This window comes from Mesoplodon mirus, assembly GCF_964341445.2.
Source record: "Mesoplodon mirus genome assembly, chromosome: 5".
Classification (NCBI taxonomy): domain Eukaryota; kingdom Metazoa; phylum Chordata; class Mammalia; order Artiodactyla; family Ziphiidae; genus Mesoplodon; species Mesoplodon mirus.
Genome location: NC_138980.1, coordinates 123,166,637 through 123,183,418, shown reverse-complemented (window position 1 = coordinate 123,183,418; position 16,782 = coordinate 123,166,637). Strand labels below are relative to the sequence as shown.

General features: G+C 42.6%; 1 protein-coding gene across 7 annotated transcripts in view; it reads left to right on the top strand.

Annotated features, from left to right (window-relative positions):
• PDE8B (phosphodiesterase 8B) overlaps positions 1-16,782 on the top strand; it is a gene marked incomplete at its 5' end in the record, with an annotated part of 391,344 nt that overhangs the window by 241,153 nt on the left and 133,409 nt on the right. For all 7 annotated transcript variants that reach the window (XM_082621924.1, XM_082621927.1, XM_082621926.1 and 4 more), the window contains 3 exons: positions 8,843-9,033; positions 12,524-12,583; positions 14,648-14,705. In XM_082621924.1, the coding sequence (XP_082478050.1) occupies positions 8,843-9,033; positions 12,524-12,583; positions 14,648-14,705 (309 nt within the window). The remainder of the gene's footprint in view (positions 1-8,842; positions 9,034-12,523; positions 12,584-14,647; positions 14,706-16,782) is intronic.

Genomic DNA, 16,782 nt, shown 5'->3' with positions numbered 1-16,782 from the left:
CTTATAAAGAGCACATAGTTTTATTTTTCTAAAACCTATTCTGATAATATGACTTTAATAAGTGAGTGTAATCTTGTTACATTGAGTGTGATTACTGATACAATTAGTCTTATTTTGTATTTTGTATTTTCTATTTCTCATATTTCTACTGTTTGTTAAGTTGACGTAGTTTTCAGAATTACCTTTTATTTTCTCTGTTTTAGAAGCTATAGGTTAGGCTTCTATTTTAGTGGTTACCCTTAGTTTATTTTTAATATGTTTGTTTAGCAGTCAAATTTTAAAACAAAGTCTCAAGTGTATTTCTATCCTCTCAAATACGATATAGTCCTTTACAGTATTTAAATACCCCATAATGGACTGACTCCCTCATCACAAAAACGATTGTCTGTAATTTTGGACTTATTATATTTGGTATGTTAAAACGTAACAAACATTTAAAATGTTTGCTCATAAACTATGAAATATAATAGTAAAACTAATGCTGTGAACCCACCACCCAGCATAAGAGGTGGAGTGTTTCCGGTGCTACCGTGTACCCTGCCTGGTTCCTGTCACATGAGTTTGGCCCCCATGACAGCAGATACAAGTGGTCAAGAGTCCCTCTCTGAATGAGGGACAGAATAATTAAGAGACTCTTTTTTAAAAAAATAATAAGCTCAACTTAGAACCAAGGATGTCTTTACTCCTGGGTCTCATTCAAACGTAATTTCCACTCACTGATCCATCCAGTTCGAGTCTGTGGAGTACCTATGTGCTCAAGGCTCTGCACCAGGTACTGCAGAGGAAGGGGGCCGAACAATGACCCCTGACCACCCAGGGAGTCTGGTTGGTTGGTTTTATTGTCTATTACATTCTAACTTGAAAGGCAGAGATATCTAGTCAAGTGTTCTTGTGCTTCTGATACTGTCATTGCAACTGTCTTCAAAATGGCCTAGAACCTTAGTTTTTAAATTTTTTTTTCTTGGAGCAAATTTCTATAATTTTCTTTTTCTTGGAGAAAAATACCTACTCTGTAACTTCACTGCCATGCCAAAAACATTAACTACGTCAGCCGGAATGCTTAGGACTTGGGAGGAACTTACTTGACAAGCATATTCCAGGATGTGGTTGCTTTTGAGGGTGCACTGCTGAGGTCACCAGGGGAAATTTGCCCCCGTGTAGAGACCAGGAGGTGTGATGTGGCCTGGTGGGAGTGCTGTTGGGAGTGGAGTGGGTGGACGTGCCTCGTCGTATTGTAGAGGACAGCTCTCCTGGGTGAGTGCCTGTGACTCACAGCAGGGCATGTTTTCCAGTCTTAGCAGAAAAAAAAAAAAAAAAAAAGTAGAGGAAATATTATGAGGCAATAGATTTTTATCAGCATGATACCATCTGAAAATCAAGAGGTCTTTTCTTCATCAATGCCTGGAGCATATTTACTTCCCCGTGTGTGGAATTGTCTGCTTACAGTGCTGTCGCCCCTGCCCCTCACAGAGCTTTCTGACTGGACTTGGAAACAGATCTTCACTGCTCTGGCCTAAGCGTTTTCCCAGCAAGACAGCACTTTCCTTTAAAACTTAAACTTCTGTGTTGTGTGGACATGGATTTTTTTCTGGAACCATTATATATTGGAGACTTTATGTTGGAGATCCTTTGGCCTTGTGGGAAGCTGTTCTTCACATAGTAAATGAAATGACGGAGTGATGGAGGTGTTCAGACTCAGTAACTTGCTGTGATCAGCATCTCCCCTCCTGTCTGTCCTTACTGCTGGTACCAAGTCAGGTCCTCTACCTGGCCCAGCCAATTTCATGGAACCACAGAGTTGCTAGGGGTTTTGGTCCAATGTTTTGGGGATAAAATAGAGTACGTTACTTAATGATTGCCCAGGCTTAGGGGTCCAGCCAACCTCAGTTCAAATCTTGTTAGTTGTGTGGCTGTGGGCGTGTCTCTTAATCGTCCCATATCTCAGTCTCCACGTCTGTAAGTGGGGATGATGCCCAACTCGAAAGAGTTGTGAAGGGTTATTAAATGAGATAGTATGCTTAAAGTCCTTTCAGTATCATGGCTGGCCCTTCAATTCTCATTAAACTGTAGCTGCTCGACAAAGCCCTTACTTTGCATAGTTCCAGTGTGTGCAAATTTCAGAGTTTAGTTAACATCAGATCACCAGAAAGATGTATTAAACAAAACGTATTAGCATTACTTTCGTAGGGACATTTGAGGAAAGCTCCCAAACCATTTTTTCCAACTGAATCGACCCCACCTATGATCAGATTGGCCAGCTGTTTAGTATGATGTAGATATACTTATATATGTGGTCTACTCTAGAAGCTACTTGTTACCTGGCTTTTGCTTAAAGCCAAACCAAGTATTCTGAAAATTAGATGTTTAATAGTAGACGTTGATAATCCATTTGGAGAAATGTAGACACACCCTTTCTAGAAAGAACACTAAGAATAATGAACACTTACATTGTCTTCAAGTTAAGGAAAAGCTAGGGTTTTTTTTTTTTTTCATCTTTTTCATAATTAGCCTTCACCAGAGAATACAGTTTCATACTCATTTAGCTATCAAAGACCGCTTATTGCTGTCCTCAGAAAGATAGTTTTCAGTACTTTCTTGATAAAACATGTCACAGGAATGGTTACAGTATTTGTAGCACAGCACGAGGACATCGGGAAAGATTTACTGAAGGAGGAGCTGGGAATTGCGGGTCCAGCTCTGCTGCTGCTCTGCTTGGGGAAGTTGCTGAACTCATCTGTTGACTGGGGGTTGATGGATCACCCCCAGAGTCCCTTCCTGCTCTGAGAACTCCTGAGAGTCATGGTCCCTGTCCTTGTCATGGCCACTAGGACCACCCCACCCAAGTCCCCCAGAATCTGACTGCTACCCCCTGCAGCCTCTTACACTTCATTCTCTGGGTCCTGCTCTGGGTCATCCCTTACTTCATTATTCTGGCTTGCGTTGAAAGATGAATTAAACTTTGTGATTCCAGGCTTCCCTGGTGGCACAGTGGTTAAGAATCCACCTGCCAATGCAGGGGATGCAGGTTCAAGCCCTAGTCCAGGAAGATCCCACATGCCACGGAGCAACTAAGCCCGTGTGCCACAACTACTGCACCTGGGCTCTAGAGCCTGCGAGCCACAACTACTGAGCCCACGTGCCACGACTACTGAAGCCCGCGCGCCTAGGGCCTGTGCTCTACAACAAAGAGAAGCCATGACGATGAGAAGCCTGTGCACTGCAACAAAGAGTAGGCCCTGCTCGCTGCAACTAGAGAAAGTCCGCGCACAACAAAAAAGACCCAACACAGCCAAAAATAAAAACAAACAAATAAATAAATAAACTTTGTGGTTCCAAGAAGATGTAGGTAGAAATAGAGGGAGACCCTGCATGGTAGTTTGAGGTATTCATAGCTACATTTGAGAAGCCGTACAGGTAGCCCTGGCTTTGCACAGTTCCAAGGCTAAATAACACCAGGCCCAAAGATTGCAGTCATATTGGTGTTTTAATTGTGATGACTGCATCAAGTACAAACGTTGCTGCTAGTTCTTCAGTCCACAAGTCATTACATAAGTAACAAATGGGCAGCCTGAGCAGTGACGAACCACATCACTTTTTCCGAAGTCTCTGCCTGTTCTAGCACAGACAGCAGAGCGTGCAGTTGTGTCGCCCCTTTATCTCCCCGTAACAGCCCGCACGGCATTACAAAATATATATAAGTATATCATTGAAAGAAGGAGCTAGCCCACAAAGACGAAAGTGTAGCAAAGGAACGGAAAGCGATAATGCTGGAAGCGAAACAGCAATGTAAATGGAGTTAGAGAAGAAAGCGGACTGGCAATGTGGACACTGCTGCCTGGGAGAGATTCTAGAGGGTAGCCAGAGGAAGTGAGTCAATGCAAGTTTATTGAGCTAAATGAAGAAAGTGGTTGTGATGAAAAAGATGAAGTGATGCCAACAAAAAACTGCACAGTAATTAAAGGAACTCTGGGGACATTTCATGACATTGAAAGTACAGAGGATAAAATGTTGGAAGCTGATCCAAACTTAAGAGTTTATAATTCACCAAGGTGTAGAAAAGAGGCTCATTCTGTATCATAATTTATACAACTGGAAGAAGGCAAGCACTGTTCAAACTACTCAATAAGCTTAAAAAATATTTTAATTCACAGTTTCTAATGTTTTAAAGTAAGTGCACTGAATAGATATTAATTTTCCATTTTTCATTTCGCTATACATTTATAACCAACAATAAAAGTATTTTGTGTTTTGACAAAATTTCTAAATGTCATGGAACCATCGTTTTTACCATCCTTCATTAAGATTGCTTTGCGTGGTCATTTATATGGTCTGACACTGCCATGCAAAGTGAGCACTGCCTCTGTTTGTGTTCTGATCCTGGACAAAGCCCAAGCTGGCCAAGATCTGCTCCACAAGAAGATGTTTCCTCATCGCCCCAGGCTTCACCCCAGATCTGCTTTTAATCTTCTCTTTCGCTGTGTTTACAACAGTACAGTGAGGTTGATATAACAAAACTACTTCCTTCTTCCCGTTCTCCTGTGCCTAGATTCTTTCCCTGGATGCCATGTCCTTGCTCTGTCTTTGGTCACTGCTTATTAGTGCATCTCTTGTACTTATCTGCTTACCTGAACCTCTCCCCTGCTTGCGTCCCAGGGGTAGAGACTGGACTATGGTTGTCTCTGTCAGCTTCTTACTCTCAGTTCTTAACATCTTGCATGATAGGTCATCAAAAGTATTCTTTGAAGGAATGTTCCACATACTCTTTAGAGCAAGTAAGAGTCAGTTTTTACTCTTTATAAATTAAGTTCAGCTATATGCTTTTATTAATTATTTTTTAAAATGTATTTTACAAAATCATTTTATGGGATTTGCCTCAGTGAATGGTCAATAAACATTTACAAACTGACATGTTTGACAAAGAAACTAAATATTAATGCATGGAATTATAAATCTGAAGAGGGACTATATCACAAAAGGTTTTGGAGGGGTTGTGTTCTTTGGTTTTAAGTAACAGCTGTCTTACACAAAATAGTAAATAAGTAAGAAATAGATAGTGTGGGGTTTTTTTTGGAATCCAAGGAAGAGTTGAAAAGCCATGGCTTAGAAAGGGTGACAGTGAGCCATCTCTGAGTATTTTGACAGAAGGGATTTAAAGTTCTTCCTTCAGTATCTATACTGTTAATGAGCCATGGGTCCTAATTCCCAGCCTCTGTGTCTCTCTGTTCACATTTCAAATTCCCGGAAACAACATTATTAGTCCAGCTGTGGCCTAGGAGTTGGGGACAGAGAGTACAGCTTTGGTTACTTGGGTGCGCTGCTTTCCTAGAGAAGATAGAATTTTCCAGAGATAGGCAGACCTTAAAAAAACTGATTACTATAGTACTTTACTCTAAAATATATATATATATATATATATATATATATATATAGTTTTTTAATTCCCATAGATTTTCACTTTGCTTAGGAGTTGGATTATTGAAAAGTAGTCTTTCTGAATTATTTTTTTATAAATGGAAAAAATTTTGAATACTACCTAGAGAGATTTTCTAGTGAGTACTCTTGTAATATAAATACTCTGTTTCATATGTAGATTTTAATTTTTATTCAGGTAGGGGGAGGCCAACAGATTAGGAGAGACTGTCATTGAAAGATAGTTTGTTACAGTTTCCGAGAGGAGGGGCGGTCCGTGCAGGACCACAGAGGGAAGCGCTAAGGTTGATTGGAGGCAGGGAGCCTAAAGGGGAAAATGAGGGCCAGAGCCTTGATTGTGGTTTCTGTGGGAAGCGGTGAGGCAGGGAAAGCAGGGTAGACAGGTTTAGCTAGTTTGAATCATTCCAGAAGAGAGTTGGGCAGAAGGGCTGTTCCTAGTTGTCTGGTGCCTGGTGCTGGAGTGATTAGGGCAGGTAGATAGTGGTCCAGAGGGTTAGCAAGTGATAGAGGTGGTAGGAGTACGACTGGATTGGTTTGCATGTGAAAAGTGCGTTCCTAGGCAAGTCGTTTGCTTTCTCTAGGGGTTGGAGAATTGGCTATCCCTCTGGGGCATCTCTCCAGGGTCAGCAAGGCTCCAGATGTCAAAGCATCAGAAATATCAAAATTAACGAGGCATAATTAATACAACTCCCCACTTTGAATTGGTTTTTAAGTTTCCAAGTGAAATCCGGTGTAAGCTCCTAAACCAGGCATTACCAAGATCGAGCCCTCTGCTGTGACCTCCACTTCCTCTCCCACCAGCTCACACTCCTCTCTGTCACACTGGCTTCCTTGAGTTCCTTGAACACATCAGGCATGAGTCCCACTATAGGAACCAGTGGATCTGTTCCCTCTTTTTGTGGAATGCTTTTTCTTCAGTTATCAACTTGACTTTTTCATTTCCTTCAGGCATTTGCTCACATGTCACTTTCTCGGTGAGGCTTACCCTAACCGCCTTACTTAATACTGGTCCCAGCACCCACTCTGGATCCCTCTTATTCAACCCTACTGTCTTTACCTAGCACTTACCACTTTTAACATTCCATATCATTTGCTTATTTATCATGCCTGTTGTTTGTTTCTTTACCCCCACAATGCAAGAGGTCTTTATTTTGTTCATCAGCATACTCCAAGCAATTAAAAACATAGTAGGTACATAGTAGGTGCACATAGTAGGCACATAGTAGGTGCTGGCACATAGCAGGTGCTCAGGAAATACTTGAATAATGACATTATTTTTCCAAAAGTGGAGCACTCCCGTCTTTTAAGGACATCTAAGACATATGAGATTAATAACTGTAGCAATGTCCAATATGGGAATATAGTTAGGTTCTTATTGCATTCGTCAAATATTGAGGCATAAATGGTATAAAGGAAATATATAAAGTGTTGAGATTCTTGCTTAGCAATCATAGTTCAGCCAGACAGATGAGACAAGAAGTTCTGTCACCTTTTCTGACTTCTAGGCTTTGCTTATTGAGTTTCTCATGCTCATACCACAGCTACATCAAGTAAAGGGCTAGTGACTTTTGGTACAAGCCAGTTTATTCTACCTGATTTTTGTCATTGTAGCTCCATTGTTAACAGTTCTGTTTGAAGGCTTTCTTTTCACTATCAAGATCCACAAGGCTGAGCCCCTTACTCCTCTTGGAAGAGCCACCCCCCGTTTCTTCCTAGAAGTAGCTCTGTAGCTGAGGTTTTGGGGGATAGACTGACCTGAGGAGTGACAGACCCTTGCCCAGAGTGAGCCGTTAATAAGTGTGGCTGCCTCATATGTTACTGGCATGTGATTTCAAGCCATGTGCTAAGAAGTAAATGTCAAAATCATACTGAAAAATATTATTTCTCTTCTGGAAACATGGCATTTGAGAAAACAGGAAATGATTCAAACAGTGTAGAACAAATGACATTTATAATACATTCAGATGTTTAACAGTAAGGAATTATTGGAGAGGTTTAGGTATGAAATGGTGTTGTGGTTTCTTTCTTTCTTTTTTTTTTTTTTTTAGAAAAGAGTCTTTATCTTTAATAGATGCATATGGATGAAATATGTGGGATTTGCTGCAAGATGATACAAGAGTTGGAAAGTGGCTAGGGATAGAATTGAAGCTAGATTGGCCAGGAGTTGGTTATTGCTGAAGCCGGGTGATGGGTACATGAGGGTAATTATACTGTTGTTTCTATTTTTCTATGTATTGTCAATTAGTGAAGCATTTTAAAAATGTAGTGGTAATTATTGGACAATTTGTCTTGTTTCTGACTTTAAATGAAACACATTCAGAATTTCATCATGAAGAATGGTATTGGCTATGGGCTTAAAGGACCAGAAACTTCCCTTCTGTTCCTAATTGTTTAAACCAGAAGTGGTTGGTGAAGAATATTAAATGCCTTATCAAGATCTTGAGATTATTATATGTATTTCTTATTAGACCTATTGCTGCGACGTAGTTTTATTCCAATTCACAGTAAAAACCGTCTTACATTTTGCAGAAACCCAGCACGTAGTTATCCTTTCACTCAGATAGTAAGTGCTGACCAGCAGGGGGTCACAGCAGGAACAAGACAGGCAGGTCCTTGCTGTCCTGGAGCTCAATTCTAGTGGGGAAGATAGACCATAAACAAATAAGTGAACAAGTTCAGGTGGTGGTATCGCCATCTCTGGCTTTCTGGCCACGAGGGAATCTGGGTCCCAGAGCCCAGGGAATGAAGAGGGCAACGTGGTGGGAAGTATGGCTACCTTCTTTCCAGGGAGTGGGGCTTCACTTTTCAATGAAGAAAAAAGAGGCACGTTTCCTCACCTTGGCTCCAATAGCTTCACATTTCATGATTGTTCTTTCTAGATTTGGCAAGCGCTAGGTGTTGGAATTCGTTTTTGAGATGGTTTTGAGTTCCCATCCCTTCTGTGTCTGGATAAGGATTTAAGTGCTAAGTTTAGAGAGGTGTCCAGGTACCTTGAGACGAACACCAGCTGCCCTGGCCCCAAATATGTGTGTATGTGAATCATAGTCTAACTTGTGTTGATTAGCCTGTTTTCATTTCAGTGCTCAGTCTATTTAAAAATGAAGCAGTTAGGAAATTACAAATGGGTAACAACCACCAGCAGAATGATGGACCATGTATTCTGTGCTCACTCAGGCCTCATAGTTAGCTTACATGGTACTGTTCTTAGCACATCTGACATTGGAGAAGCTGTAGGCTGAAGAGATGAACTACCTTGTTCAAAGACACCCTAGAATCAGTGGACCAGCTGGGATTTGAACCCAGGTAGCTTCTCTTCAGAGGCTACATTTTAAACCAGTATCTTGTAGGCCCGCTTTTAATACTCTCTAAGGATGATGATTACTGTCAAGATTCTCTTTTCTTTGTGTTCCAGGTTTTGCTGATCTTTGCAAAGGAAGACAGTCAGAGTGATGGATTCTGGTGGGCCTGTGACAGAGCCGGTTACAGATGTAATATTGCTCGGACTCCGGAGTCAGCCCTGGAATGCTTTCTAGATAAACATCATGAGATTATTGTGATTGACCACAGACAAACTCGAAACTTTGATGCAGAAGCAGTGTGCAGGTACCTTAGATATGTTAATATGTTAGTAAATGTCCACTTAACAGCTTAAAATGAAATTCATTTAAAGATGTCTTTAGTTCTAGCCCAAATATTTCTAGAATATGTGTTGATGTGTCTAAGTAGTATACACAGATTTCTGTGGTGAAGGCTATAGCTCCTCCTATGGCCTTTTCTATTTCTCCACGTTTGAGTTCCGATGAATTTAGAGGTGTGAGCTAGTCTCCACTGAAAACTTCAGGGTGTTTTTTCCCCTTGAGAATTGCTCATGTTTCACCAAAAAGAAAAATTGAAATTCGCACAGTTCTTGTTACACAGATAGAGTTTGGATTTAAACCAGATATTTTAATCTTAATTATTCTGTCCCAAAATGAACATCAGAAATGTGTGAAATAGACCATTTTTCTCTGCCTGATACAGATGGGTGGATTCTACAGCAGTCGTGGAGGGAAGGCAGCTACTTTGCAGCAGCAGAAAATCTTCCAGGGATCCAAACCCCCTGCTTGTTTACAGAAATGCTTGTGCTCTGGGGAGGAAATGCTTTCCTGTTCATAAACAAATGCAGTCATCAGAGTTAGCTCTGGATGAACTGATCCATTTAGCACAAGTGGAATGCTTTGAAGCTGGATGGGAAGAGGTCACTAATTAAATGCTAGACCAGGACAGACTCCAAATACATATGGAGTTGGAATTGTCTTGAATATTAGCAAGTGAAATGAAAGGTAGGGGAAGGGTTCCTTAAACCCTTTGGTACCCTGACAAGGAATTAGTGCATTAAGAGAAGTTTCTTGTCACGGCATCACCTTGCTATTCTTGGACCATTTTCAGTTTTCCAAAGAAGAAACTTTCTTAAGGAACCTTTTTAAAAATGTCTTACTGGTCCCAAATAATCCTATCTTCCTGCATAGAAACATTTGCCTATTTAAGTGTATAATACTAAAATGTGTCACAAAATATTTGGGTATTTTTAGTGTTAAGAAATATATACATGTATATGTATATATATATGTGCATGTGTATGTGTGCATGTGTGTGTATAAAATGATTTTCGGGCTAGAATTGGGTCTCTTATAATTAAGCAGGTCTGCTTTTTCTTGGTCTCCACTTAACTCTTCTTATATGATTTTGTAGTAGAAATAGCACAATCCTTTGTGCATATATAGAATGATTTAAGACAGGCTTCAGATGTAAAAAGAAGAAATGAATAGGAAGAATTCTTTTAATTCAGGCAAAGGCCCCAGTTAGCAGGTAAGCTTCGTAATCTTCCTTGAATATAAAGAAATGTAGTTTTGTTTCCTGATGAGTGAACGTTTGTCTTAGCTGCACAGAAAAACAGTGGGGCATCAGTGCAGTTCAGAAGCCAGGTTATGTATCTGCTGGTGCGTTTACTGACTGTTACCAGTCACGCTGAGGCTGGTGAGATTCCTGAATGCTGGACTGCCAGCACATCTTCCCTAAGATGAGTGGGGACGCATTCCCAGCAGATGTGCCTTCTTCATTGTCATCTATGGCCCAAGATCTCTGGCTTTTGAGCTGGACTGGACCTTAGCTTAGCATGCTTCCTTGGACCCTGGCCTCACCTGTGCCCAGCTCCCACTTAGTCCTCTCAACCAGGAGGAGGTCCAGGTCTCTCTGGCCACACCAGTTCCTTTGGAGGAATGAGAGAGAAGAGGTCAGCAGCAGGAAGGGACCTAAAACATAGAAGCCAATCTCAAAAGAAGCTAAGCAAGCGTGAGCTCCAGCCCAGTTATTTTCATAATGTGTTTTCTCTTGCCTAAGCCCCACCCCTTAGAATGCAGCCCAGCAGTGTACCCATGACACCTCCTGGGGCTGGAAGAGGCTGAAGGAAGGTGAGAGGTATTTAGCATCTCCCTAGAGATGAGAGTGCACCTCTGAAATGCTGTACATTTTTTTTCATTAGGTGCACCTGGTATTTCTGCTGAGATTTCAGTAGGCTCCTAAGTAGGAGACAAGTGTAGCTTCATGTTACCAGGATGCGGTAGGGGGTAGGGTGGCTGACTGGGAAGTAGTCTGGGCTGGCATTACCCCTGCTGCCCATAGTGAGTTCAGGCGTCTCTCCAAAGGAGCTCGTTCAAATACCATTTATCCACAAGGGGAACCTTCATTTCCCAGGAAGACAGCAGGTGGTCTTTTCTTGAGCCTTCTACTCACATAGAGTGAGGTCTCAGGAATAGGACATGGGGAAGGTACATTTTTAGAGAAAGGTGAGGAAATTTAGTCAAAGAGGATGAAGCAGTATGAGCTGGCTGTCCCTGGGGGAGCAGTAATGCATACACCTTAAAATGGAGAGGGGGGCTTCCCCGGTGGCGCAGTGGTTGAGAGTCCGCCTGCCAATGCAGGGGATGTGGGTTCGTGCCCCGGTCCGGGAAGATCCCACATGCCGCGGAGTGGCTGGGCCCGTGAGCCATGGCCGCTGAGCCTGCGCGTCCGGAGCCTGTGCTCCGTAACGGGAGAGGCCACAACAGTGAGAGGCCCACGTACCGCCAAAAAAAAAAAAAAAAAAATGGAGAGGGGCAGAAATGCCAGTAGCTAGAAAGAAACAAATACAGGTTGTTTCACAAATTCCTCAGCCTTCTGTTCTTAGTGGTGTTGGTCCCCTTCTGAAGGATCTCGAAATAAAGAGAGGTCAGACCAAGGAGATGGATGGAAACAAGCATGCTTATTTGTACTAAAACTCAGGCATGTGGCCCTTTATTAAAAGTTCATCCAACTCATGACCCCTGACCAGAATAATCCAGAATCTGAGCTGCAGCATAGCACATTTTCTGGCATCATGGACCTCAAAATTCTATATCCTTACATATTTTAACCCTGTTAAGTTCCTAGGGAATAAACAAATTATAGACAGGCGGTCATGGTACAACAAATATCATTATAGTGACAGTTAACTGCATTGACCATTTCTCAGCCCTAGTTGATGACTCAGTTGTTTAAAGTATTTGAGCACAGATAACAGTACAACTGAAAAATTGAGATGGCTCTTTGTGAAATTTTTAAAAGACCTTAACCTGCACGTGTACATCCATCTGCCAGCAATCCTTCTAAGGTCAACTTTCTTAACTATCTACTATTTTAAAAGAAAAAAAGATCCATCCCAGTTAGCTCCCCAAGTACAAATTGATAACTAGAGAATTGTAGGACTGCCAATTTTCTTGCAGAGTGGAATTTCAATCAGAAAACATGGAAGTTAAGTGGAATTTGCCAGTTTTTGAAGTGGAAAATTGGCAGGTCTGACCTACTGGAGAATTGCCTGGGAGTTAAAAAAAAAAATTTATTTTTATTTTTTTTTAGTAAAAGAAAGAGATTGTCCTAATCCACAAGGGCATCTTTTTTTGTTGTTTTCCATGTGTTTTCAGACTTTTTCTTTAGAGGGACATTTGATTTTGTGCCATTTTCACTGTGAAGAAGTCCTGTATTCTGTTAACGGAACAAGGCCTTATCACTGGTTTGACTTGGAGCTTTCTCCTTGCAGGTCGATCCGGGCCACAAATCCCTCGGAGCACACGGTGATTCTTGCGGTGGTTTCACAAGCGTAAGCTCACCTCCCGTTCCCAGCTGGGAGTACTACTCTTCCTCCTGAAACATTGGTCTGTTGTAATTCAGCCTTTGAGCTGGCAAAGCAAGGGGGAGGTCTTTGGCCTCACAGCAGCAACCTTAGATCTTACTTGGGATTTTCTTTGTTTTGCAAGTTTCTAGAAATAATTAGATTTTTCTCTTTATCCTATCTAATTTCTGTCAGCACATACTCACACACTTTAAGAAAAAAATGGTTACTCATTATATGCTGGAAGTGAGTAGAGAATCTGGGGAGGAGGAGGTCTGGAGAGAACATTGTTCCAGCTTATCTTTTTTCTTTGAAGAAAAGAGATAGGAGAATGCTTATTTTTTTCACTTAAGAAGAAACAAATTATAGCATGAGAGCAGGCACTAAAGCCACCGCAAGAAAAGGATTGTGCTGTTTATGTTGGGACTGTTATGTGGCTAGAAGCAGGACAGCAGGATGGCCCCATTGTGGTGACTGGCACAGATTCTGCCCTGAAGGAGCTGACAGGCCAGCAACTCAGAGTTTCAGCCTCCCTCAGGCAGGCCCCGCCCAGGGGAGATTTGAAATATCCATTCCAAAGCCATATTGGAACAGTGGGAAATCCTGGCTTCCAAGTCTTGCCCTAACCAAAGACTTCTCCTCACCTGCTACTCCTTGAGTCTCTTGATAGGAGCTGTGTCTCTTCACTTGGACACCTACCACAGGCTCTTGGCCCAGGAAAGTGAAGAAACTGTCCCATTGATTTCTTACCACCTTGCCGTCTTGGTGGGGGATGGGATCTCAGCAAGAAAGAGTGAGGGGAACCGAGATGTGAGACTAGCCTTCTTCAGCCCTCTTGCTTATATTTTATCTCCTGGGGATGTGAGCTCTTAACAGGGTCTTAGAGTCTTGACATGGGTACCAGAAGGGTACCAAGCCACACAGCATTTCCCCAAGCCTGGCTGATTCCGTGGGCCCAAGACAAAACATTCATTTTTTTCTTATTCAATGTGTACTTGTCCTTGACAAGTAATGGCTTGCTGTGTCTTGTTATTATTTTTCACTTTTTTCTCCCTATTTCTTAAATATTTCATTTATAGAGGAAGTTGATAATAAAATTAATGCTGCTTGTGCCACCCAGCTTATGAAATAGAACATTATTAATACCTTTGGAGCCCTTTTTGTGCCCCTCCTGATTATTGTTCAGAGAGGGTAGAACCTTGAGTTCCTAAGGAGGAAAGGGGGTAGGGAGGAGAGCTTTTCCCTGTTGGGAAAATGCCACAGGTAATGCCACAAACAGGCACTGGGATTTCTCTTCCTGTTCTCTTTCTGCTTCTCCACCCAGTCCCTATTGTCCCGTTTTTCTTCCCTGTTTTCTAAGGTATGTACACCATGCTACTTGCCCGCTGCCTTGGGGACACCGTTTCTCATAAAGGCGGCAGCAGAGCTACAGCATGACTTCACGACCAGCTGACCCCCACCCCCTCCTTGTATTCAAACTGAAGTTCTGAGACCCAGCTGCAGGCTTAGTGTAGGGAACCTCCTCTGAGATGAGTGCCAGTAATCAGTTCCTGTCTTCTTCCCGTCTAACTCGGCTTTCCTGACGGCACTTCTTTCCCATTGGCTCTGGGGTGCTGCAGCCTCTAATGCCAGTTGTCTTCCTAAGAGCTGGACCCAGCTAAGTCTTGGGGCGGGAGTCGTGCTTCCAGAAGGTTTGGGGATCTCAAAGAGGACAGTGGTCTCTGGGATGAGCTTTGCACCTACCTTGTCCCTTTATGGGACTGCTCCGGTACATTTGCTCCAACTCCCAAGGAGCCCAGAGTTGGAGAGGACCTGTCGTGTGCACCTTTCACGCACACTGCTGGAGTTCCTTCTACTGTTTGTGTTCTTTCTGCACCTGAAGGCGGACGTGGGAGTCTGGGTTCTTACAAGGCAGGTGCACCCTGCGGGCATGTGCCGGGCAGGAAGGCACTCTCAGAGCCGTCTCCCTGCTTGCCTTGCTCTCTCCGAATTTTAGTGTGAGGAATCCCGGTTTGTATCTGCCGTGTGACCACATTTTCTGCTTTGCTACAGATCCGGCAACTATGAAGAGGCCTCGGTCCTCCCTCTTCTGCACGCAGGCTTCAACCGGGTATGTAAAAGATGAACTAACACCTCCCTCAGATACAGACACCTAGCCTTAGCCAAACGGCTAAGCATAGTGTTACAGGCATTCAGCCCCAGAACTGTGAGGGAAAGGAAGCAGTTGTTCTCATGGGATGGTGACGAGCACCTGCTGGTCAGGCTTTTTTCCTTTTTCTCTCATAACTTCATATGTCTTAGCTACAGATATGTAATGATGTAAAAACCTGTCTTCTTATGTCAGGTCGAAATTCTCTAGTCCCAAAGTAATCTCATTTAAATCAGTCTGGTCAGTTAGCGTGTATGTGTGTGATTATGTATAGTTAGTCCACCAGATGGGCACCCAGGGCTCTGTGTTCGTCAAGGGCCTAGCCACAGCTTACACCCTGGGGACAGGCCCATGACAGCAACAGCATCTTGGGAACTCCTCATTGAAGCCATAAATGTCAGCAAAGAAAAATTCTCAGTGACAACTACATGAATAACACTGATATTCAACTTGAAGATGAAGACTGATTACTCCAAGGAAACTTAACAAACTAGATAACTAGGCTTACCCGGTATCTCAGGGTAAGGGCAGTCTGAAGGTTTGGTTGGAGGTGAGGCCGTGTGCATGCAAACAGAAAACAACATGATGGATTTGAAAGAGAGAAGAAAAGGGGTGGAGAAAGATAATCAAAACATGACTGTTTAAAGGAAATGTATTTCATAAGATTAAAATATTATAAACCCTTACAGAGAAATTGTGGAGGACCTCACTTTATATGCTTGAATTTTTTTAATAACAAGCATATATTTCTTCTATTAAAAAAATAAAAGATTACCCTTTGGAAAAAATAAGGTAGAGGTCACAGTTGACTTGGGCAACTTTTGCGGGTAATTTAAACTCAAGCAAGTGACTTGTGGCATCTTGTGAACTCCTGGTTTAAACCAAAAACATCAGCAAAGAAAAGTTCTTTGACAACTACATGAATGACACTGATACTCAACTAGAAGATTAAGATTGATTAAGGAGACTTACCAACAACCTAAATAACTAGGTTTACCTGGTATCTCAAGGTCTTTTCATAGGAGTAATCTGAATCTCAAATAGATGGTGTGATGCATCCTTTTCCTTCAAAAATAGGAGACTGCCAGTGCCTTGTGAATTATGAAAATTCCTCTGGGTGCTTTAAGCAATGGTGGTTGGCTACTCTGGGTTCAAAAAAATCCCTTGTTTACTGTCAATCACAGAGAAGCAGAAATTGCCCATGGGATGCAGTTGTTCTGTGCTTTGGTGAGCTTCCGTGGAGAAGCAGCAGTGCTGTATAAAACGTTGAAGGCAGTGCTGCGGTTCACAAGCGTGATAGAAATGAATGTTTCCGGTCAGCAGTATCACTCACTCCCTTAACTCTTCCCTCCTGTCCGTCATCACATCTCTCAGAGGCTGGCACTCGGTTCCGGACGCCGTTTTGGCGTGCTTGCCACATCTTAATGAGACAGTGCGTCTGAGTTTCGGAATGGAGAATTGCAAAAGGAAAATCATCCATGAAGTCGTGTGGCTGGGACATCTTTTCTTTACTTATTCATTTTCTGAGGCGTGACTTAAAATTACTCAGTTTTCATAAATCTTCCGTGTAACGTTGACCACCCGTGCACCTCAGCCCCAGGCTGTCCTTCACAGCTGAGGCAGGGCCTCTCAGAATGTGAGCATGGAGGTTCTCCACATGACCTGTGGAGGGGCTGGGGCAGGCACGACACGCCGTGGGTTACGGCCATGAGCCCCCGTCGCCATAGGTGCTGTTGAGTGCCCTTTTGGAATTCAGCTTTTAGTTCACCGATCCTGCCTCTGACCAACTGGTGTGGAGATTGGTGTCATTAGGAGTGATAGCGTCTTGTCTGGGGGGCTAAGATTGCACATCTACTCACAGAAAAGCTTAGGAGAGACATCTGCCCTGTTTGGGTGCAAGCGCTATTAAGTAAATTTAGGAGGGAAAGTACCATTGTTCCTTTTTATTCTTTTTTGTAACCTGTCTGTGCTGCTCTGGAAGGTTTTGTTTCTCTGTCTTGATATGATGCTGCTTTTTGCAGGCAGCCATGGTGAGTAA